The 22,859-nt window shown below is 35.8% G+C and overlaps 2 protein-coding genes across 2 annotated transcripts in view; one reads left to right on the top strand and one right to left on the bottom strand.

Moving 5' to 3' along the window:
* Window positions 1-11,228: 11,228 nt before the first annotated feature.
* The window catches only part of LOC136797749 (PAX3- and PAX7-binding protein 1-like), a 71,774-nt gene continuing 60,143 nt past the window's right edge, over window positions 11,229-22,859 (bottom strand). The window contains exons 8-12 of the mRNA XM_067054341.1: window positions 16,371-16,447; window positions 15,511-15,577; window positions 14,784-14,930; window positions 13,262-13,413; window positions 11,229-11,571 (exon numbers count right to left, since the gene is read on the bottom strand). Of these exons, the coding sequence (XP_066910442.1) occupies window positions 11,469-11,571; window positions 13,262-13,413; window positions 14,784-14,930; window positions 15,511-15,577; window positions 16,371-16,447 (546 nt within the window). The 3' untranslated portion in view covers window positions 11,229-11,468. The remainder of the gene's footprint in view (window positions 11,572-13,261; window positions 13,414-14,783; window positions 14,931-15,510; window positions 15,578-16,370; window positions 16,448-22,859) is intronic.
* Window positions 20,472-22,688, top strand: LOC136797751 (uncharacterized). Its single transcript, XM_067054343.1, has one exon. It carries the CDS (start codon window positions 20,580-20,582, stop codon window positions 22,074-22,076), a length of 1,497 nt encoding a protein of 498 aa, XP_066910444.1. The 5' UTR covers window positions 20,472-20,579; the 3' UTR covers window positions 22,077-22,688.

Raw genomic sequence — 22,859 nt, 5'->3', positions numbered from 1 at the left:
GACTGCTGATGTCTGGATATTGACTGTTGATATCTGGATATTGACAGTTGATGAAAAGTATTGACAGTCGATGTTTGGATATTGACTGTCCATAAAAATGATTGACTGTCCGTAAAAATGATTGACTGTCCATAAAAATGATTGACTGTGGATAAAAAACATCAACCGTGTCCACAATTGATGTTTTCAGGCCTAGTAGTGTGTGATGGTTAGAATATGAATCCGTCATTTAGTCATTTAGAAAGAGAAAAACTTATTTTTTTAATTAATGTTTTAACCGACAAATAGCACCTGCCCTTGGAGTGTGTAGAAATACACCTTTCCTGTTATTTACAAAATATGTGCGCACCAGGCACATATTTTGTTTCTCTCCATCCATTGGTTTCTGGGCAATGGGTTAACAAACCTGGTTTTGCCTTCGTTTCCTTAGGGGAAGTTTCTTAAAACTCCTGTCAAAGAGAATTCTCACGAATTTCTGAAAATTTTATTATTGTATGTTCTTTCTATTTATGATATTATTATGCCACTCAATTTTTTTCTCAAAAAAATAATGGTTGCAAGAATTTTTAAAAGCTGAACCCCCCCCCCCCCTCAGTCTGGAATTGGTGCACAATTCGGCACAATTTGGCATTAGTATCGATCTTGGGTTATCATAGTAGAAGGATCTAAAGTAGGCGCTGTTTATACATAGTATAGACATTTTGCTAGTCATGTTGAATGCCTAAAGAATCCAGCATCAACACAGTGATACATGACATGGATTTATCCTGATTAGCAAAAGGTCTATTTTAAGGGCAAAAGAAGCCCCTTATGTTGCCAACCCCGGCTAATGGATTTTCACTGAGGCCAATGGTGCACAAACAGAAACTTGAATTGGAAAAACGTACCAGGCATGCCTTGTTGAGCGCAAATTCCACATTTGACTTTCCTTAATCCCTTATAAGAAAAAGGTGTTTGTTTTCATTTCAAACAATAGTTGTTTTGGAGAACGCGACGGCCTATTGAATAACAAATTACTTCACATTACTTTCCATCAGCCAATAAAAACGTGATAAATTATCTTGTCTCTAGGTAACTGTTGTGAAGTAATTAATTATTCAATAGGTTGTTGTGTTCTCCAAAACAACTATTTTAAACACAAGGGTGGAGCACACATTCCATGGCAATTTTCTGAGAAGTAGTATGACTCTGGCTGTCAACACACCGGACTATCTGGTGTTTTTGTGCAGTGCCTGACTATCTGGTGTATTTGTCCAGTGCCTAAAAACATTTACAACAAAACTGTCTGATGTATTATAATTTGTAAATTCTTAATGCCTGATTATTGCTTCGGCAATTGACTAATCTATATTAATACGCTTAAACGTGTGTGTTTACAACGTTTTGTAAAAAGTTTTCGAAAATCTAACAAAGCTCTACAAAGCCTCCTCTTCATGGCGTTGAACCATCATCTTTTTGCACCCTAAGCAGATTTCCTACCACTAGACTAACTTTGAGACCCCAAGATACTATTTTCTATTCACCAAGTTTGGAGCTTTATGGGTTAAAATCAACCTTTTTCCCAAATTCTTTTTGTCATTTTAAAGAATTCTTATTCAGATGCTTTTTTAAAACTTTCTGTTTACAATAGCGACTCCCTATCACTTTCAAAACTTTTTACAAAAACAAAGTCTTTCAAAGTCACCCTCGAATGTATAACCACGATGGCTAGCCACGATGGCTAAGCAGATCTAAAATATACTTTTGCTAAGCCATTTATTTAATTGTGGTTAAAAATTGCAATGCAGTGTTATCTTTTTTCTCCTTTATCAAATCATCAATCGGCGGATATCTTTCTTCCGTTAGAAATTTTTAGATGTGTAGTGATTCACTGGATTGGGACACGCAGCATGCGACGCTGCGCATATGGCTAGTTACTGTTATTACTGTTACTAATTATTGTTGATTCTTTAAAGAACAAAGATGACAGGTATAGCTTTTTCTAATCCAGGAATATTGGGGTTCCAGGGAAACGCATATTTGGACTTTGTACCCTAATGCTGCACGCAAGCACTTAAGCTAAAGTTCCGCAAAAGCGGGACAAAAATCAGTTTTTTGAAGTTTGCAAAAAAACACCACATACCGTCTAGTTCTAGTTCTAGTTTTATATTTGCATAAGACATAAAATGGTAATCTCGCAAATTCTACGTAAAAAAAAAAATACAAAAATGCAAAGGTTTAATAGCTAAGATAAAGATATAAAAATTAATATAGATAGGTAATTTATACAATTTTAAATTAGATTTATTAGATTAAAATTCATAAAAGTTTAAAAGTGTACACTAGAATATTAAGCTATCAATAGAATTTTTGAATTCTTTTTCAGTTTTCAAATTTGCAGTTCTAATTGGTAATTTGTTCCATATTGGGCCATTCCAGAAAATTTTTGTTACCCCCCATCGGATTTTTAAATTTTTTATATATAACCTTGGAAATAATTATTTTATTCCAGTGGTGGTCAGAAATTCCGATGAAAATCCATGTACTTTTGCAAAATGCATCGGAAATTCCACACTTTTTTGCCTTTTTTGTTTCAATTGCCTTGGAAATTCATACATTTTCTTCTCTCGCCTTAGAAATTTCGAAATTCGGTGAAAATTTTTGCCCTCGGAAATCCTGTGTCGCCCGCCCCCCCTGTTACAGATAAATTCTGGAATGGCCCATTTTGATGGTAGATGGAAAGAATGAGTTTGAATACAATACAATGGTCGTGGGTAGATTGTAAATGACTCTCCAGGACTTTTTCTACTTTCTCTATTTCCTATCTTCCATTCTACTTTCTGATGTTATTCTGAGTTTTTGAACTGTTCTAAGTTATATTCTGACTTTTTTAACCTATTTCAGAAATATACTCCCTTACCTCGGCTCGAACCACCAAATGTAAGCAACCTTGGTTTCCAAACCCGACAAGGCTGCAAATAAGCGTCGGTCATCGGTCAATGTCCGACTGAAAAAGCCATTTGACCGACTGAAAATCTTTTGTGTCGGTCATGATGTCCGAACAAAAAAAGGAATAAACCATTAACTTGATAGTTGAAAATAGATCTCTTACACCCCTGTCTCTTACTTAGCCTATTCTTTTAATACTAGCTTCCTTTGTAGCTTTCAGGGTGTATCTAAGTTTTTTACTTTTATCAACTTGCTTTCTTCCAGTTTCTTCATTACTTTCTTTGTTTCTAAGATCACTTTTATCAACCCGCTTTCTTTGTAACTTTTGCGGGTGTTTCTAAAATTACTTTTGTCAACTTGCTTTCTTCATAACTTTCAAGAGTGTTTCTAAGATCACTTTTATCAATTCGATTTCTTCGTAACTTTCAAGGGTGTTTCAAAGTTAACTTTTATCGACTCGCTTTCTTCGTAACTTTCAAGAGTGTTTCTAAGATCACTTTTATCAACTTGCTTACTTCATAAATTTCAAGAGTGTTTCTAAGATCACTTTTATCGAATCAATTTCTCTGTTACTGTATATACAGTAGCAAACTATTCCAAGGTAACTTTTATCTTACCTACTTGCTTTCTCTGTAACTTTCAAGACTGCATAATTAAAAAAATATATACACTGAATGACCGGCAGGATTTTGAGTTTGACCAACAGGATTTCATTTCTGTCGGACATGATGTCCGATTGACTAAAAATTTATTTGCAGCCCTGACCCGACGCCTAACCGGTTGCGCCTACAGGACACGGCAGAAATCAAAACGAACAAATACTTGTAGGGTGTAATTTAAAGACTCTATATAATGGCTTCCAACCCTACCGGTGCCCCTAAAACCAGACGGTACTAATCGAACGTTCGATTGTGATCGAAGTAATCAATAATGATTGATAACAATCAAAGGTGATCAGTGACCACTTATCGATTCTATTGGTGATCGAATACTCACTCAACTCCAAATTATGGTATTTTTATCGACCATTTTCGATTCGTCCGATTGTTTCGATTACTGTCAGTCACAGAAATCCTTGCATTTGCACAGGGTTCCACATGCGGCAAATGCAACGGGTCGTAAACGAAAGTGACGAAAAAACCCCGTGCAAATACACTCCATCACTGCGACCCGTTGCATTTGCACAGAGTGGAAAAATGTTACACTTGATTATAAAAAAATGCACAGATCAAAAATTTAACCCGTAGACAAAATTTTTCTAAAAAGGCTTAAGAATATCTTCTAAAGAGAAAATGAAAACGCCATTCGTCTTCGTTTTACAGTATGCCATTTTTATTTTAAAGTTGAGATTTGTTAATTTTCGCGCATTTTGCCTTACACGTTCTAGCTCATTTGCACAGGGTCAAAAAAAATTGTTGAAACCTTTGCAAATGCACACCCCGTGCAAATATGCAACGATTTCCGTGGCTGACTGTTCGATTACTTTCAATCACTTTTGATCATATTGAATACCTTCGATTTTATCAAATATGTTTCCAGTAGCAGCACGTCAAAATAATCTGAAACCAAGTTTATTTCGGCCAATTAAAACACCCGATTCACGCGCGAAAACCACTTTCGTTTTCTCCAACCAATCAGAATGCACCATATGAGTTACTTGAGGAAACCCAGGGCGAAGGCACACAAAATGGCGGTCGAAATGGGTGTTGTTAAGAAAGTGATTGAAGACTTACAATTTTTTTGAAATTTTGGTACTCGAAATTCGATTGTCAGTTACATCAATATGCCAACAACATTTTGTTCAACCACCTTCACTTCAAGATAGGCCACCATAGAATGAACTTCCTTTTATAGCATAGGATGAACCCATATTCATGTGGCTTTCGGCCCTTGCAGTTTTTTATGTAGAAAAACAATGATAAAACCATGCATAATTATTACAATATGTATGATACAGTAATTATGCATGGCTCTATCATTGCTTATTTATGGCTGGACTACATAATTATTCAACAGGACGTCCTCTTTTGAAAAAAGGTCTATGAATAGCCAATAGCTACAATAGCCAAAAGCAAAATGATGGTGGTGACAGAATTAAGACAAAAAAAAGAGAAACATTTTGAGCCGTTGCCATTGATGGAAACTATCCACAACATGTAATAAACTTTGACTTACCCTGTCTGTTAACTTTGATAAAAACAGAAAATGAAATTTTTAAACAATGTTTCCTTTGTCCAGTCGGCTTTAACTGTAGCGTACTGGAATAAACTCCGTCTCGTATTAGATTTTAGTTAGCCTGTTAGACGAAAACCGCTTTTTTATCGCGATTTAACCAGGGTTTGATTTAACAAAGAAAAAATTTGGTTTGTGGGAAGGCACTGGCTAGATTGTAGTATAAGAGGACATAAAGTATCGAAGTGTCTATAGTCACGGCAGATTATTTTTAGTTTGCCGTTACTCTAGCCGCTCCGTTACGGACTAGCTAAAGTCCCGGCAGATTGTTTCTTTGTAGCTTTATGCCGGGACTATAACCAGACCGTTGTGGAGCGGCTATAGTAACGGCACATATTAAAATTTGGAAGATAAGTAAACAGATTCTACAATTTCAACGAGGTGTTGAGTGGCCGAGTGGATAGTGGATAAGGAAGTGGCTACCAAATCTCTGAACAAATTTTGGATACAAGGAGTTCGAGACGACCCAGGTGATCTTTTCTGAGAGTAGTAACATTCCTCAGTAAAAATCTTTCATGAGATATGATAGCCATGTGAATGGCAGTCATGTTTGTGGACCTCAATCATATATTCATCAAAAATCATGCAGAATCCAGAATCATGGCTGCATGTGGAAAAAAAGCTGAAACCCAACCAAAAACGAAACATGATAAACTAAAAGCATAATACACGAATACAGTACAGTACCGTAAGCGTATAAAGTGTGTGAGATGTTGATTTTGTCAAGTTTGTCCCTTTCTTGCTCTTGGCTTGGATGGTCATCAGATGCATGGATGACTGGTAGGGATGTTGATATTGCTGCACTGCTTAGCTAGCTAGCTAATGCTTCTGGGTATATCTTTCATGATCCCACTTATTTTTATTTATCATGGTGCGGTGGTGGGACAGTATGTATGGAGTACCAGGAGTATAAACAATAAAACATACTTTTTAGGGAATTGTTGAACAATATGAAAAAGTTAGCTTGGTGCGCTGCTGCTCTGTCCTGTATTATGATGGTGACATTACACGACTGTCTTAATTTCTTTGGATTACTGACGTCATTTTGGCCTGCCGGTATTCTAGTTATAATGTAAATTCTCAGCTAAAGTTACGGCAGATCATGATTAAAGTCAGGTTTTACTCTAGGGTTTTTCTTCAACCTGCCGGTACTTTAGCTTGGTCTTAGTGGTTTCGTTAGTGAACCGGCAGGTTAAAAATAATCTGCCGGTACTGTAGACACAGCGATAAAGTATGCCAGCCAGCTGAAGGAAAGATGTTATAGATGTTATATAATATACATAATATCGTCAAAGTCATAGTAGTTACAGTTAGGCGCGACTGTTCTTCTCAGTTTTTGATGATTTCCCGATACTGGGTCTTTCTTTTTCTGGGATTTTACTTTCGGGTTTTATGAGATTTCCCGCCAAATCAATCGATGCCCGGAAAACCCGAGTTAACTTTTTGTGACGCAAAAATTGAAGGGGATTTTCATGGTTAAACCTTAATTCTTAAAGTTAAAAAAGAGTTAAAGTTAGCTCGATTTTCTTAAGGTTACCTTAAAACTGTCGAGTTAATCAACTGGGATTGGTGGACGTAAAATTTTCGAGTCAATTAACTCGGATTGTTAAGGCGCACCTAAATTTTTCGAGTAAGTTAACTCGAATTTTTAAGGTGCACCTAAATTTTTCGAGTTAAGTTAACTCAAAATGCATAATTAATGTAACATGATAGGGAATAGAGATGGGTAATAGATTATTGGCCATGCATTTACAAGTAAAAAAACTCTAAATATTTTACTCTAAAGTAAAATTAACCTTCTTAAGTTCAGTTTTCCAATTTGATGATGGTGATGTTCTTAGAATATTCTTATGTTGTTTCGACCGATTTCATCGTGAATATTCTTATAGAAAAAACGAGCATTTGTGCTTTCGTTAACGTCCCTCCTGTTTCCTTTATTCACCATTCGTGTTTTCGTATCGTTCTAACGTCTTTTACTTTACAAGGAAAACTTGGAAAGTGACGCTAAGAAAGTCAGAATATCGCAGCTCTAATCATGGTCGTAATATTTTACAAAAAGGAAATTTTATAGCCACAAACGATTTTGAAGCTCTCTAACTTACTTGGGTTGGAGGAGTAGAGTTTTCACTCTGAGTTTTATCGGTAGACTAAAACTTAGGACCTTAAGATCTGAGAATCTAAATGTTCAAAAATGGTCAGAATAATGGGGGTCGATAAACTCCTCCAAAATTGAAATATTTGATTACATTGAACAGATAGCTCAAAAGCGACTTTCTCGTCCGAACCTTAAACTTTGAAAAACGAGGAAATAAGAAATAACCAAAATTCTCAATATATTTCGACGCAGATTGTAACAACTACATATAGCTTTTTTTACGAAACCTAGAGGAATACTTTAATGGGATAAATTTTCGCGGGGATTAATTTTCGCGGATTTCGCGGATTTGGGTGTCATCCGCGAAAATAAGTCCTATTGGAAATTTGAAAAAGGCCCATCCGCGAAAATTAGTTTCCGCGAAAAATTTGAATTTTTTTTGCAATCAGCTAAATTTCTATTTTTATCGTTTTTTATTTTTTTTTTCTACATGAGGCAACCCTCGAAAAAGGTCAAATCCTCGATATGCTTGTTAGCAAAAAATCGTTTTCCTCAAAATTTTCTTCACAAATTTACAAACTTGGAAGAGGTATTGGAAAAATCTAAAGTGATCGCTTATTGTTAAAAGCTTTTCAATGCAAGAGGGTAATCCAACTGGCTTGAAATTAAACATTTAAAAGGATATGTAAGATTTTTTCCCAAATAGGCTGTGAAAATTTAGCTCCGCACCGTGGAAGTTCAAATTCAACTTTTGATAGTTGTAATACACATCTCCTCGCCCTATTCCAAAACACCCTCTTATTAAATATTTCCTATCTATATAGGAAATATTTGTTAAAACGGTAATTTTCTTCTCCTTCTTCAAGTCTAACGCTCGGTTTTGGTCAATTTCGTGAGTTTGTACATGAGTCTCTTTTTAAATCAAGCTCCGGCGGTAAAAACAGTAGGATGCTCTTTTTTCGAGGCGGAAGACGTCATTTCTTCGAGAAACGTCTGTGGTAAATATCCGTACGGCGCTCTATTCTCCTTGTCGATCGGGCAACGTCGCCCGTTTCAGAAGCGTATTGTTGATCGGACAATACTGCTTTGTTTCTAACTGTCAAAACAAAGATGGCAGAAAATAGACAACAACTTTTGATGATACAATCTTGGTCTTGGAAAAACAGGACATTTTATCAACTTTCACAACAAACTAACTTCAATTTTGTTTGTATATTTACATAAATCGTACGAAGGCAAGTGACTGTGAATAAATCTGACCATGTTAGGTTACTTACTTTGATACTTTTGAAAGTTTGCACCCAACACGAATGCAATGGCCAATGCCGACAATGCAACAATGCAACAATGCAACAATGGGAATGGTTGATGAACTGGTTTTAGCTAAAAATTTAAACATGGAGCAAAATTGACTGGTTAATGATTGAATTTCCCTGTTTTTTTTATCTACAACAATGAATTAACTGCTGGGGTTAGTGACAGTTAAGTGAAAACTCGTTGCGGTTATAAATTTCAAATTTTAAAGCTGATAACCGGATCCGGAACACCACGGCCCCAATATGAAGAATGTTATGTTATACTTCTTAAAGGTTTATTGCATTGAATATGGATGTAAATAATTTGAAATCACCTCACATGTGCAATTAAAATTTTTCTTGAACTTGGAGATTTTCTTCCCCGCGTGCATTTTTAAAACGTGGAAAACTTTAGTTGTGAATTTAGAGATCTTTTGCAACTTGTGTTTTAAACGTGGAAACTTTTGTCGTGAATTTGGAGATTTTCTTACCGTCAACTGCTCCAACTTGGGACTATCTGACAAAACATGGGACGGCAATTTGGCCACCATTTCACCGAACCTCCAAAGTCATTTGATTTGAGTTAATGAACGGCGTATTAAAAAATGGCAAAACAATGGAGCGTTTGACGTCACTCGCGCGGCAAGTTACACACGCGTTATTTGTTAATCCAATCGGGCGATAGGTGGTGGTTAGGCAGCGGGCGTTCTCTAATTCTCCAATCGGCGCTATCAGTGAAAGTTATCGTGACATGTTATGAAAGGAAGTATGATTGATAAACTTGGTGGAGTTATCAAAACAAATTTGTTGTCAAAGAGATTTAACAAGTTAGTGAAAATACAGACCAGATATCAAAAAGTCCCATGTTACGACCAATCGTCCCAAGTTAAAGCAGTTGACGGTACGTACATTTAAAACGTGGAAACTTTTGTGATAAATTTGGAGATTTTCTTACACGTGCATTCAAAATGTGGAAAACTTTTGTCGTGTTGACATTTTCTTCCACATGCATTTAAAAAATGAAGAAAACTCAAGTGATTTCCTGGCATGACAATTTATTTTATTTTCTGACATTTTTTGGGAAATTTTGATTGTTTCCAGGTATGTGACATTTTTTGCTCTTGCAGCATGCTTTTAGAAATCATAAAATGGCTTAGTGTTAGGGGAATTTTTTCCTATCGACATTCTTTCAGATTATGAAATGTTTCCCATATATAAAAATGAGATTTTTTTTTTTTTTTTTTGCATCCTGTCGGAAAATATGAAATTGTTTCCCTGTTTTGAAAGATTTTTACTTTTTAGCACGTACATTATTTCAAAAAACTCCAAAAGTTACTTTAAATTTTTACATTTTTTACAATATTATGTATATATATATATGAAAGTATAATGCAAAATATTTCATCTCATTTTGAAAATATATAAAATTTTCTTTGGTTTTCTTACTGTGAAATATTCTCCTTTTTGTCATTCTTTCATTTTAAATATTTGCCCTTTTTGGCTATATAATATTTCTGGAAGTCAGCGCTTAAAATAATAATTATATAATCATATAATCAGGTCTTTTGATGTGTTCAACAACACTCTACTTGGCTGTGCGACGCCGGATGACCGCTATTATAATACTAAAATCCATTTAAAGTCCACCTAACGAAAATTAAAGTTCCAGCCAATTTGATTACTGCATTGTTGTTCTCAGTCGGGTTCAGCTTGGATATATTCCGTGATCCGTAGCTTTGAACCTACAGTCATCTTATGAATAATCCTGTAAATACTAGCAATAACATAAATGGAATTTTGAAATTCTTAGGGACTTGTGTTGCTTGATGTTATCTGAGATTTAAAGCACTTTGAAATCTTTTGAGGACATCAATTATTATTTTAACATTTGTAAAGGAAATATTTATCCGCATCTTTGCGGCTCTTGTTACTTGAAAAAAAAATTCGTAATTTTCCTGGAAAAATTTTATTTCAATGTTTTGACCCTTTTCAAAAATTTTAATTTGTACCCCAATCCGCGAAATTAAATCCCCGCGAAAAATCAGGAAATCTCTCATCCGCGAAAATTAATCCCCGCGAAATCTTAAAATTTCGCGGATGAGCTCAACCGCGAAATTTAATCCCCGCGAAAATTTATCCCATTAAAGTAGTCAGCTATCTGAGATATTCTGCCTTTAAACTAATTCAACGTTTTTGAGCAAAACCTTCAAATTTCTTATGTCTAACTCTTTTTCCAAAGTCGAGATATTAAAGTTACACGTTTTTTTTTACAGAAACAATAGAAAAAATTTCAACGTTAAATTCGTATAATAACCCATTTTTAAGGATTTTATATTGTTATTTCTCGACTTTGGAAAATATTTTAACAAAATGATTTGGCGGGTTTAATTCGGAACTATGGGACGAACAGAAAGATCTAAAAAACTGTATGATTATCTCTGTAGCTGGCTACTCAAATGAGGCGAGGTCAAATTCGAAACATGCTACTATTAGTTCTATTTATACTGAGACGATTAATTTGTCTGAGACAAGCAATTTAGAAAATGAGCATTATGGAGGAGTGTACTTTCTATTCATGTTTCAATAAATAGGATCTCCTCCACAGATCACATTTTACAAACTATTCGTCTCAGTATAAGTGGAACTAATTTGATTCCGGACGGTAAACACAACAATTTAATCCCCAAATCCTGAGATGATGACCATTACGAATGTTTCATTATTATTAAAAATCAAAAAATAAATACAAAAAAACTGAAAAATTCATTTAAAATTTCATGTTAAAAATGTTTATCAGATTGAACTTTTATGTACTATTATCCAATCAGATTTGGCAGTTCTGAATGTTCATCCAATCAGATTCGACCACTCTGGTCTCTCATCCAATCAGATTCAATCTTTCAGGCGAATTCGACCAATCAGGCTTCTTCTTTCTTTTCTTTATGGTCAGTAGCCACAGCACGTGCTTCATCGAACGCTTGAATATGCATCAATAACGAAATGATTTTCTTGATTACCGTACTAGAAGAAGAAAAGTAAGGTAAAGTAAGGCGAAATCATTTTAATTTGTTGCTCTACGGGCAGATCGTTAGCAAAATATGAGTCTGTCGGTAAAATAAAAATAAGATTTTCATTAATCAAGGAAGGTAATTAGGCTTTAAGTAATATTTTGAAATAATCTTGGTAAAAAATTCATCATTATCTTTGATGGAGTTTGTACTAGTAATCTCATGGTTATGAGGGAAATTCGGGATAAATTTCCCGAGGTCAATTTTGAAATTTTTTTGAAATTTCCCGAGTGCAACGAGGGAAATTTAAAACATTTCAAAATTTGACCGAGGGTAATTTATCCAGAATTTCACGAAAACAAGCATGGGATTCCTGGCTAATCTCATGGTTTGGATTGAAATTCTAACAATTCTGAAAGACGTCAATTTAACACTGGAAATCAATCTGAAATTTAAAAAGAGGTAAAAAAGTCATAGAAACGCGAATTGAGTTTTAATTGGATAGTATTCCATTTACTTAAGCCTTCGAAGTTAGTAAGAAAGTCGAAAAAGGAATTCCAAATTTGAATTTCCAAACGATGAAAATTTCACTTTTGCGGGAAATTACAAAATCTAGGAGGGAAATTACAAAAGCTAGGAGGGAAATTACAAGTTCGCGGGAAATTACAAATTAACGTAAGCAAAAACGTCAATCGAATTTCAATCAACCATGAGATTAGTAATAAAATCTATCGTGCATAGAATTCATGATTCTAGATTCTTTTCAACTTTATTTAAAATGTGCAAATGTTTTAAATGACTAGTATTAGAAATTTGTGGGATAGGAAATTAGATATTATTATTTTTTCGTTTGCAGCAAATGCTGGGTCGGTCGCACACGTAGAACAACAAGTTAAATTGGTCTCGTCAATAACGATTAAAAAGTAATAATCAGCGGGAGACTTTCGGCTGTAAACTCTTCTCAGCAAAAAAACCGGTTTGCGAATTTTCTTCGGCTTTGGGCTTATTTCTTAGATAGTTATTTGTCTTAGACTATAGCATAGTCTACGCTAGCACAAATTTCGAAAATGGACGGATGCATGAATGGCGCAAGGAATGCGGCATCAAATACCATTCCTTTTTCAAGTCATTTGTAAGATCCAGCTAGGAATTGAATCCAGTATTGCGTATTATTTAGCCAAATGTTCTACCCTTACACTACACTAGTTATGATATTTATGACGTAATGTCTTATACGAAAGCATCAAAAGTCTCAGGTACCAAAAATTACGAAAAAGGACGCAACAGCTCGTTTTATTGTAGCTCAAAAACTCGAAAAATTAACTCGGCCTCAATTTCCACGAGCAAGATAACTTTTCCGACGGCCAATTTTCCGCCGGCCGGACGATAATTCTGCCGACCGAAGAACTATTTTGACGACCGAATTTCCAGGGAATTTTGATCTTGACTTCCCTGATAGAGACTGGGTGTATATTTGCCACTAATTTTGAATTTAATAAAACTAGTGGCTAACGTCCAGGCGATTTTAGTTGCCTATCCGTATAAAACATTACGTCATGAATATCGTAAATTCATGATATGCAATATGCACCACTCGAAAGTGACTTTAAAAAGTGACGTATTGGGTGGAAAATTTTAAAAGTTCTCGGAAGACTATCCAGTGGTGCATATCATGAATAAGCTTTGTTTTAAGGAAACAATACCTTATTCTTTTCCGATAATTTTCATCATATCCCAGTGAATTCGCATGCGCAGTTGATGCCAGTCCGACCAGATAACGTGCCACAGCTTGCAATCCACCAATCACATTGTCACTGTTCTTGTCAAACCAATCTTTCGGTAATAGGTTGACAACCTAGGAAGAGACATTGAAGAATAAACTCTTTACTTCATGAGAATTTTACAAAGCATCATTATTGTGAAAATTATCAGTTAGAATTTCTTGCAGATTTGTTTAATTATGATCTTGAGATATCAAAGTGATACTATGGACCTTATTGGTTTAAATTCTTTTTTTCGAAAATCGGACCCCTTATGGTTACACATCTTTGTGCCAATAGTAGAAAATGAGCCAATCACAAGGAAAGCTGATATCTAACTAACGAACAATGGTCTAATTCGTGGCACTACCAAGTAGGTCCAAATAACGAATTAAATTACTACGCCCCTGTGCCACAAATCCACTGGGACCCTAGCCCCACTGGAAAATTTGACAACAATTTTGTCCCCGGTGAGAAAATACCCTGGAATTTCCGTCCTGCTGGGAAATTGACTTTGATTTCATCACTGTTCGAAATAGTCGCGCGGCTGAGGTCGAAAAAAGTGGCTAGAAAATGATTTTCGTGATACACCTCTTAGATTCCACTTTTTTCGATGGAAACTCTCGAATTAGTATATGTAGATTCCAAAATCAAAAAGTTTCCACGATATTATCGTGCAAGTAACGAGTAAATGGCGATTTTTTGCGTTTCCAGGCAAAATTGCAAGGCCTGGAAATTCATGATTTTTGGGGGGTCTTCAAATTAAAAAAAAACCTATATCACATGATAGAGCTCTTCAAACTGAGCAAAAAAGTGTATTACACCAAAGTCCCAACTTCTCTAGATCAAAAGTTATGGGCCTATTTGTGGTCAAAAAGGTGTTTAATTTTGCATAACATTAATGCAGATTGTGGGGAAATTCCCTGTTTTCCATCAGTTTTTTACCACAAATAGGCCAATAAATTTTGATCTAGAGAAGTTGGAACTTTGGTGTAATACACTTTTTTGCTCAGTTTGAAGAGCTCTATCATGTGATATAGGTCTTTTTTTAATTTGAAGACCCCCCAAAAATCATGAATTTCCAGGCCTTGCAATTTTGCCTGGAAACGCAAAAAATCGCCAATTACTCGTTACTTGCACGATAATATCGTGGAAACTTTTTGATTTTGTAATCTACACATACTAATTCGCGAGTTTCCGTTGTTTTTTTTGGAATCTAAAAGATGTATCACGAAATGAAACGTTTTTCGACCTCAGCCGCGCGACTAAAATTCAATGTTTGAAAATAGCGCTCCAAAAGCATCCTTCCCACTGGATTTTTTAACCTTGTAACAATAGAATTGCTTTCCCCATTAGATTGTCAATAGGAATTTTTATCCCCACCGAGGAAAAAAGTTCTACCGAGGCTGTGAGACAGGGGTGTATTACTACCAGAATGCAAGAAGGAAAAACATGAAATAATTACGTGTTTGCATTTTTCGAAACTGGACAAGGGATCTGGGAATTGCTGTAAAGCCATAATGAGATATCGATTCAAAATGGCGTCAACACCCAGTTCTTGTAACTTCTTTTGTGATAAAATTAAATTCCATTGCATCACATTGTCGAATAGCTAAAGTGAAGAAAAAACATAAAGAATAATAACTTCTCTGACTTAATCATAAAAACTTGCTTGAACTAAGTCTAGCAATTTCATCGAAAATTCCAGGGTCAACCTAGAATAAACTTTCGTAACGTTTCTAAATAACGTTGAAAAGATATCAGCTTTCGCAGAAAAAAGTAAACTCCGATCAAAGATTTTGCTTTGGAGGGATTGAGAGACTTGGCCCAGGGTATATAAAGGTCATAGTGATAAGGCCGCCACAGTAGAAAAAGCAAAAACGAACCCGGCACCTATAAAGTTTATAACCTCTTATCGTAGAGGTATTTTTCACTTAAGGGACTACGTCCTACAGTAATTGTTCACTTGAAGTTAGGCTGGAGGTGAAATTTAGGTTGGAGAGTGTTTGGTATGTGTGAACCGAGCCACGACCCTTAGCGAAACTATACAATGAGAAATCCACTCAATTTTCGAAGAATTTGACTGATCCAATGGTGTTTCCAATGTTTATAAGCGTATCGTACCTCAAATGCAAAATAAAATCTTCGTCTAAAAATGAAAAAGTATGATTGGCGAAGGATGAATTGTATACCTTGACTCCTTTCCAAAACTGACGCTCCAAGAATATTAATGCTTTTGGATTTTTACCTTGCAAGCTCCTGGAAAAAGAGAAGAAAAATAAAAATCATTCTGAAAAGAACCGAAATGAGAAGACTTAACCGAGAATGATAATTGACCATAAGGCGAGACCAATTAGATTAATAGTTTTACGGGCCCGACCGACCCTAAAATTCCAATAATCGAAATAAAAATAAAAGTGATTTTTGTAGTTTTTTGTAGTAAATTTTCATTTACATTGCTTTACAGACTGCGAAATTTTCAAAATTTAGGTAGTTTTTCCAGGGTTTTGAGACAATTTTTCATTTTATTAATTCGAGCTTTTTGTGTCTTTTTATTTTCTATTTCGCATTTTTGTAAGCAGATGTAATAGTTTTTTTTTGCTGCCTTTTAGGAGATTTTATAAGTGAAATTCTACTTTTATTTTTATTTTTATTTTTTAGGTAGCTTGCCCGTAAAACAACAAATTTAATTGCCCTTCCCTTATGTGTGAATAATTGCGAAAAATGAGTTTTTTTTCAGAAGCCAAACTCAAGCAAGTTTCTCGACTCAAGAGAAAAATAAAAGCCTTGAGAAAAAGGTTTTTCTGGAGGAAGTATTCAATGAAAAAAACACAAGGCCGAAAATCAGCCGAAATCTAAGAACAGATTATTATCGCTTATTATCTAGCCTCAAATTTAAGAAAGTACTAATTTATATACTCCTTTTTAAGCCCTAAACTAATTTAACTGACATTGCCAAAGATTATTACCAGAAATCTGAAAAGCAAACTGCACTGTCCATTTGTTGACATAAATAAAGTTTGATTAAAAAGGACAGTAAATGTTTACTTACGATCTTGGGTATAGTGGAATGAACAAATCTGTTTCAACGCTTGTCTTCAGTTTCAATACGATCGTTTCCATCAAACGCTAAAGTAAGAAGAAGGAGATGGTTGATCATTCAAGTGGAAACACAATACATCAAAGTCACTATGAAATCTCTACTTGAAAGTAGTCTAGCAAGCTAATTCAGACATAGTAGAAATAATAGCAAAAGTAATGGATGGAACGATTTTAGTCATAGTCAGTTAATTTTAGTTTATACAAACTAAATCCCGTAACTATAATCGTATTATCTATCATATAACGCCTATAATACTATTGTATTACACGCATTATAGGTTTCGCGAATTCTTAGTAGTTGTGGTATACATTCACCCACCATCTGGATAACCTTCTGCCGATTGGTAGTGTGAAGGTTTCGATCACAGATTTGCACCGCAATGGACTGTGTTCGAATCCCAAGCACTACCAGGCAGGGTGCTAGGGAAATATGGTGATAGACTCTCTACCTTCACTCATATTTTGTGAGTAAAATTGAAACGCGAAATTTAGCGGATTCAGGTTTCGCGAATTCTGCTTTTGAAAGGAATGTTACGGCTAAAACTTTCAAGAAAATGATAATAGGTCATTTCTAAGGTATAGAAGGTATTAGAAGGTATTACATATGTGTAATCGTTCGTTATATACGAGGGATAGCCACAAATTCTGTAGCAAAGGTTCTAATTCTTCTTTTTTTTTACTTTCAGAAGGAAATCTCCCATTTTTTGACCAACAAATAGCGAGTTTATTCATGTGTTTTTCTGCAAGGTAGACGGTTGGGTTCTGATTTTTCCAGATCCTGATCGACTGAGGACGACCTTAAATCAGTACTTTTACCTTCTTCTATTTTGATTTGGTCCAAATCGTTTCAGCCACCCCACCGTCCCCAAATGGGGGAAATACATAAACTTGCTAATATCTGAGATTGAGACAGTGGAAAGTGCTGTTGCTAAGACCAAAGCTTTATCTAGTAACGAAAAACTTGAAATAGTGGGACTCTAATGAAAGGAGCGTATCTTAAGACCTGTCTCCTCTTGCGCGCGCAGCGATCGTACCTTTTGGCTTCCTTTTTGCTTGGATAAATAATTACGTCATTAAAATGTAGTGCGTGCTCGAAAAAAAAGTTGAACACATTTCAACTTTTTTCAACCGTTATGTCAGATTGGCCCAATATAGTTGCTTCATTTTTCTTTTGACCAATAGCGTGGAAGCTTTGCTCGAAAAAGTGCGATCGAAGCGCGCACTAGTGGAAACCGGCCTTTACACTGAAGAATGAGTCAAAGGCTTCTTTATAATCTTAATATTTGCTAGATTATGAATCAGTGCAATGATCCAGCTAGTGGCAATATTACGAACAAAAGGTTTTGCTGAGTAGCCCCAGTGTCATAATTTAAAAAATTACTATCAAGTAAAATCTTCGTAAGGAGTCTGAAGTTTAGTAGCGAGCACCTCACCAAAAACCGGGATTTGTCATTCCGTTTCTTAGTGAATTCCACTTTGACGATTTTTGAAAAATAGAAGTCTCGATTTTTTGCTACTGCAGGAGCTTGAAAGTTAAAAGTGACGTCGAAAAATCGAATGTTTAGAGCCCGAAAACCTGGGCTCGAAACATTTGAAAAAGTCGCAAAGTGGAATACCGGGTAGTCCAAAAAAAGTGTCCATAAAATTCATTTTTTGACGTAGCGTGTTCTAATGTCTCTAATGACTTGAAATTCGGTACAGGCAATCTTTAGCATAACTCTGAGCACCCCTCAAAATTTCATATTCAGAAAACAATTTTTCGAAAAGTTAAAAGATTCTAAAAATTGGAGGTCAAAAGTGGGTTGTTCAAAAATTGACGTCAATTATTTTCCGAGAGCATTTTGCTTCATAATATTTCAAAACGATTGCCTTTTCTTTCTTTACCGGTATCATCGAAAGCAGAAAATGGCCAGTGGATGCAGCGAAGACGACATGTCAACCAATTCACCAACAAAAAACACCGAGAAGAAAGACGAGATATCCGTATTCCCCGAGACCAAATCATTGGATCAAGGAAAATCGTTTTTCCGAATGTTTTCGATCCCAAGGCAAGAGGAACCAAAGGAAGGCAAAATTCTCCCCCCTTCTCAGCCGATGCTTCCACCGGTTGCAGAGGAATATGCATGCGACATATGTGGGACTATCTTTCGTACCAAAAGTGGCAGGACAAGACATCGAAAAAGTTGTTCGAAGAAACACGAAGTCGCTCCAGTGTCAACGGAAAAGGTAGTGATGCCGAAAGATTTGACGTCATTCCTAATCGTAAGATCGAACGAGCCACAAGTTTGGGCTGACCACACCTACTCTGAACTAACCCAAATCATCGATTCAGCTTATGAAGAGTGCGTAAAGTGGAAGCGGAACCTCTTCATGCTCCCATCAGGCAAAATTGGGAACGATATCATCGACGAAATGACCCGTCTGGTTCACGAATGGGTCAATGATTCGCCACAAAGGAAACTTTCCCTTAAAATTCTAATGATAATGCCGTGTCTTCTTCTACAAAAACCAAGTCGAAATTCCAAGTCAAAAGATAACTCTGATGCACTCAAACGGAGATTTCAGCAATGGAAGAATGGTGACTTCGACGCACTGATTCGTGAAGCACGCTACCTCCAAACTCAACTTGTGTTCCGCCAAGGCAACCGTACTTTTGAAGAAAAAGCGAAACACTTCCACGATCTAATGACCAAAGGTAAAGTGGCTCCTGCACTCCGCCTCCTCGACGACATCGAGTCAAGTGGCGTTTTAAACCTCACCAAAGAAACGCTGACAACGCTCCAAACAAAACACCCAAATGTTTTGACGTCAATTTTTGAAAAAGGCGATTTCGACACATTTAATCAAAATGTTTGTAACTTTTCGAAAAATTGTTTTCTGAGAATGAAATTTTGAGGGGTGCTCAGAGTTATGCTAAAGATTGCCTGTAGTAAATTTCAAGTCAATAGACCCACAAAAACAAGCTACGTCAAAAAATGAATTTTATGGACACTTTTTTTGGACTACCCGGTAGACGTTAAAAAATTGTGTAGAAAAAACGCGGGTAACGTCTGGTATAGGCTAGAAGTTTAGATGAAAAATGATTTGATTTGAGGCTAAAGTACGTAAATAAATCAATTTCAGTCGGTGAGCCAATGAGACTTTGATCATCTTTTTTAGTTTCAAAAGCCGAGAAAAAGTTATAAGGTTAAGTTATGTGTTGAGTCGGAATTTCTGTTCGCAAAGACCCTTTACAGGCGCCATTCAGTTTGAAGGGCTTGTTATAAAAGTGCAAAACATTCTCTTTGAAGGTACATACACGCTTTCTTTATAAGAACAAACTATATAAGAACATAAGGCTTCGATGACCAAAATGCTAAGAACAAGTGAAGAAAATTGTAAGGCTTTGTGGCCAATTTCTTAAGAAAATGGATAAAAATACTCACAAAATGATGAAAATAAGAGCATGTTAAGAACATTTTCAGGCTTAGATTTCAAAAAGTTAAGAACCTCCAAAGGCTTCAAAAATTTTGGATGTTCTTATGAAAAAAAAACGTGTAGAGTACGAGAATTAATTTTCGATTCGAGTCAAAAATATTCACAGTATCTCACAAAGCTTGTTTAATTGCGGTAGTTTAGAGGTACCAGACCTCCTGCATAGCTCCTTTTTACTAATTATTCAAGAAAAAAACTAGAAAAATGATTTTTTTTTTTTTATGAAAAAATAAATCCAATTTAATTAATTCCTTTTTCAATTCCTCAATTTATACAACAGTATTTTTTCAAATCACGCAAAAATTAATTCTCCTTTTGAGCGCTTATGATTTCTTTGACAAAATAATGTTAAAAAATTATCTATTTTTTCCGAAATCTATATTTTTGTGTTTAATTTCTATAGCTTTTCTTCAATTTTCACTTGCCCTTGTTAAATTTTGTGATTTTTCTGCTTCTTTTCTCTATATAGTTTCTTACAAACCCATTCAAAAAAAATTTCTTCTTCTGATTTTTATTTTGAAAAATTTACGTTTCGTTCAAAATGAAAATATTATTTCGCGAACTTTCGATATTTTCATTGGTTTTTCACTTTTTTTTCATTTTCAGAGAGAATTTGTCTTTAGTTTGTTTAACCAATAGAGCAGACGTCGCATATTCATTGATGTAACATCAACCATATCAAAAAATGAGCATATTGCCGTATTGGAGCTTCATGATGTTGGTGGGTATATTGACCACCTTACCTACATGCAGCGCTGCTCATTATCATGACGATCAACGGTTAGACGCTATCTATTGGGAAATCAAGCCGTATATTTTCCGCAACGAACATAATGAGATTGATGGCATCATTCCAAGGATCTTCGAAATGGCGCATCATTTGTGCCGCAAAGTCATTAACGGTACTGAACATTTAAGCGGTTTTATTAACTACGCGTTTCGCGAAAGAAGCAGACATGATTTTCGCGATTTGCTACATTTCGGAAAGTACGGTGAAGGAAAACTGAAGAATGTATCGGAAGGGAACGCCTTTTGGGCGCCCGTTTTCTCTTATATTAACGCCCAGAAAGAAATGTATATCCATGAGAAAAAGCTGACCACATTTCGCTTATTACAATCAAAATATATCGCTGTTATAGTTCCCCGATACATGATTTCGCTTCCCAATAAAATCATTAAAGGGATTGTTAGCTGTTCGCAAATTTTCGCGATTGCTGTTGTCCTGGCTATCTTTTTCGGCATTTTCGTATGGTTTTTGGAACACTTCAAGAACAAGGATTACCCAAAAGAATTCTATAAAGGTAGCTTGACGTCACTATGGTGGAGTATGGTATCCATGACAACTGTCGGATACGGTGATGTCGTTCCAAAATCGTTATTCGGCCGTCTTGTCGGAATCGCATGGCTGTTTCTTGGTCTCATGATCGGATGCGTGATGACGGCGACAATGACTGACGTCGTCGTTGCTGGAGCCGGAGACCTTAAAGTATACGGTAAAACCGTATCTGTCTTGGCTGACTCCTATGAGGAAAAAATCGCCGGTAAGGACTACCGTGCCATTCCCGTTCCGGCTGATTCATACGATGACGTAATTCGGTTAGTGAGGCAAGGGAAAGTTTTCGGTGCAATGATAAATGCTGACGTTGCAGCTTGGTATCAAGAGGAGATAACCAATAATTCAGATCCTAACCCGTTGCACATCGTACGTTTACTACCAGCTAACATTAATATCAATTGTGTCGTATCTGCTGAACCAAATCCCCTTATGAAGGAAGTTTTCAAATGTATGTTTCGTCAACGTGAAGAAGTTTACGATAGCTCGTATGAGTATTTTCAAAGTTATTGTCATACAGAAACGCTTTTCATTGGCTCAATGTTAGATATCTTGCACGATAGTACAGCATTCCAAGGTCTGTTAGCTGTTATTTTCATCATGATTTTCTTTGGTCTGTTATCTGATTTATGGAAATATTTCAACTATAAAATTACTAAGGATCAAGAGAAACTATTGAATAGAAGCCTGAGCAGGAATAAGACGTCCTCGGCAATGACGTCACCGGCTCGGTCAGCAGTAATGACGGGAGGTTTCGGTGCACGGAATGGTTTATCGAGTTCAACGCACCGTCATACAAACGGGAGAACGGCTTTCTTACATACACGTCCAAGACCCTCGGATGTATGAAATGGAAATAACCATCTATAAGGCGGAGTATAGCCTGTGCCACCCCGCCCACGGGCGTTTTTTGAAAATTTTGAAAAAACTTGCCATGTGTCGGTCTGTTTCGGTTAAGCAGGAACTTCGCATTATCTTTTCAGTCAGCGAAGAAGAGTTTGGTACAGACTAGGCGTTGTAGGAAGGACAATTTATACCGATTAGTGATTGATGGTAAAACCATCTCGCGTTTTAAATTGAATGAGCCAAAGTAATGGCTCGTGTATGGTTATAGCTATTCGCTCACGAATAAACGAATGAACTTGCAGTTGAAAATTTTGCATATCGGAACGATAAATTACAATAATGCAAAGACAAACTAATCAGAAAATATCATTAAGACATAAAAAGTTCTTTTGGAAGAATTGACCACAAATTTTACCTTGGAATTATGCATTAGAACAACATTTCGCAAGACATTTTGAAGTTACGTCATACCCGTATGTTGAAGTTAAGGTTTATAATAGCAACTTTGGTTTTCGGAAGACATAGTGGATATCCGATGATATAGAAAAAGTGACATGTATAATGTTAGGTATTTATTTCACTAACAGGACAAATGTACAGTATATATTATTTCAAATCTTTTGGTAATATTTTTCAAAGAAAATATATAAAAATTCTGAAGTGCTTGCTTAAGGGCCTTTCACGAATATCACATCACTTAGAAAACGCCCAGGGCGTTTATTAAATGTTTTTTGAGGGCGTTTTCTCAAATTAGACGGTATTGATATACCGAAAAATTGAATAGTG

This window comes from Clytia hemisphaerica, unplaced genomic scaffold (genome assembly GCF_902728285.1).
Source record: "Clytia hemisphaerica strain Z4C2 unplaced genomic scaffold, Clytia hemisphaerica genome assembly, whole genome shotgun sequence".
In the NCBI taxonomy this organism is placed as follows: domain Eukaryota; kingdom Metazoa; phylum Cnidaria; class Hydrozoa; order Leptothecata; family Clytiidae; genus Clytia; species Clytia hemisphaerica.
This window is presented reverse-complemented; position numbering and strand designations above follow the sequence as displayed.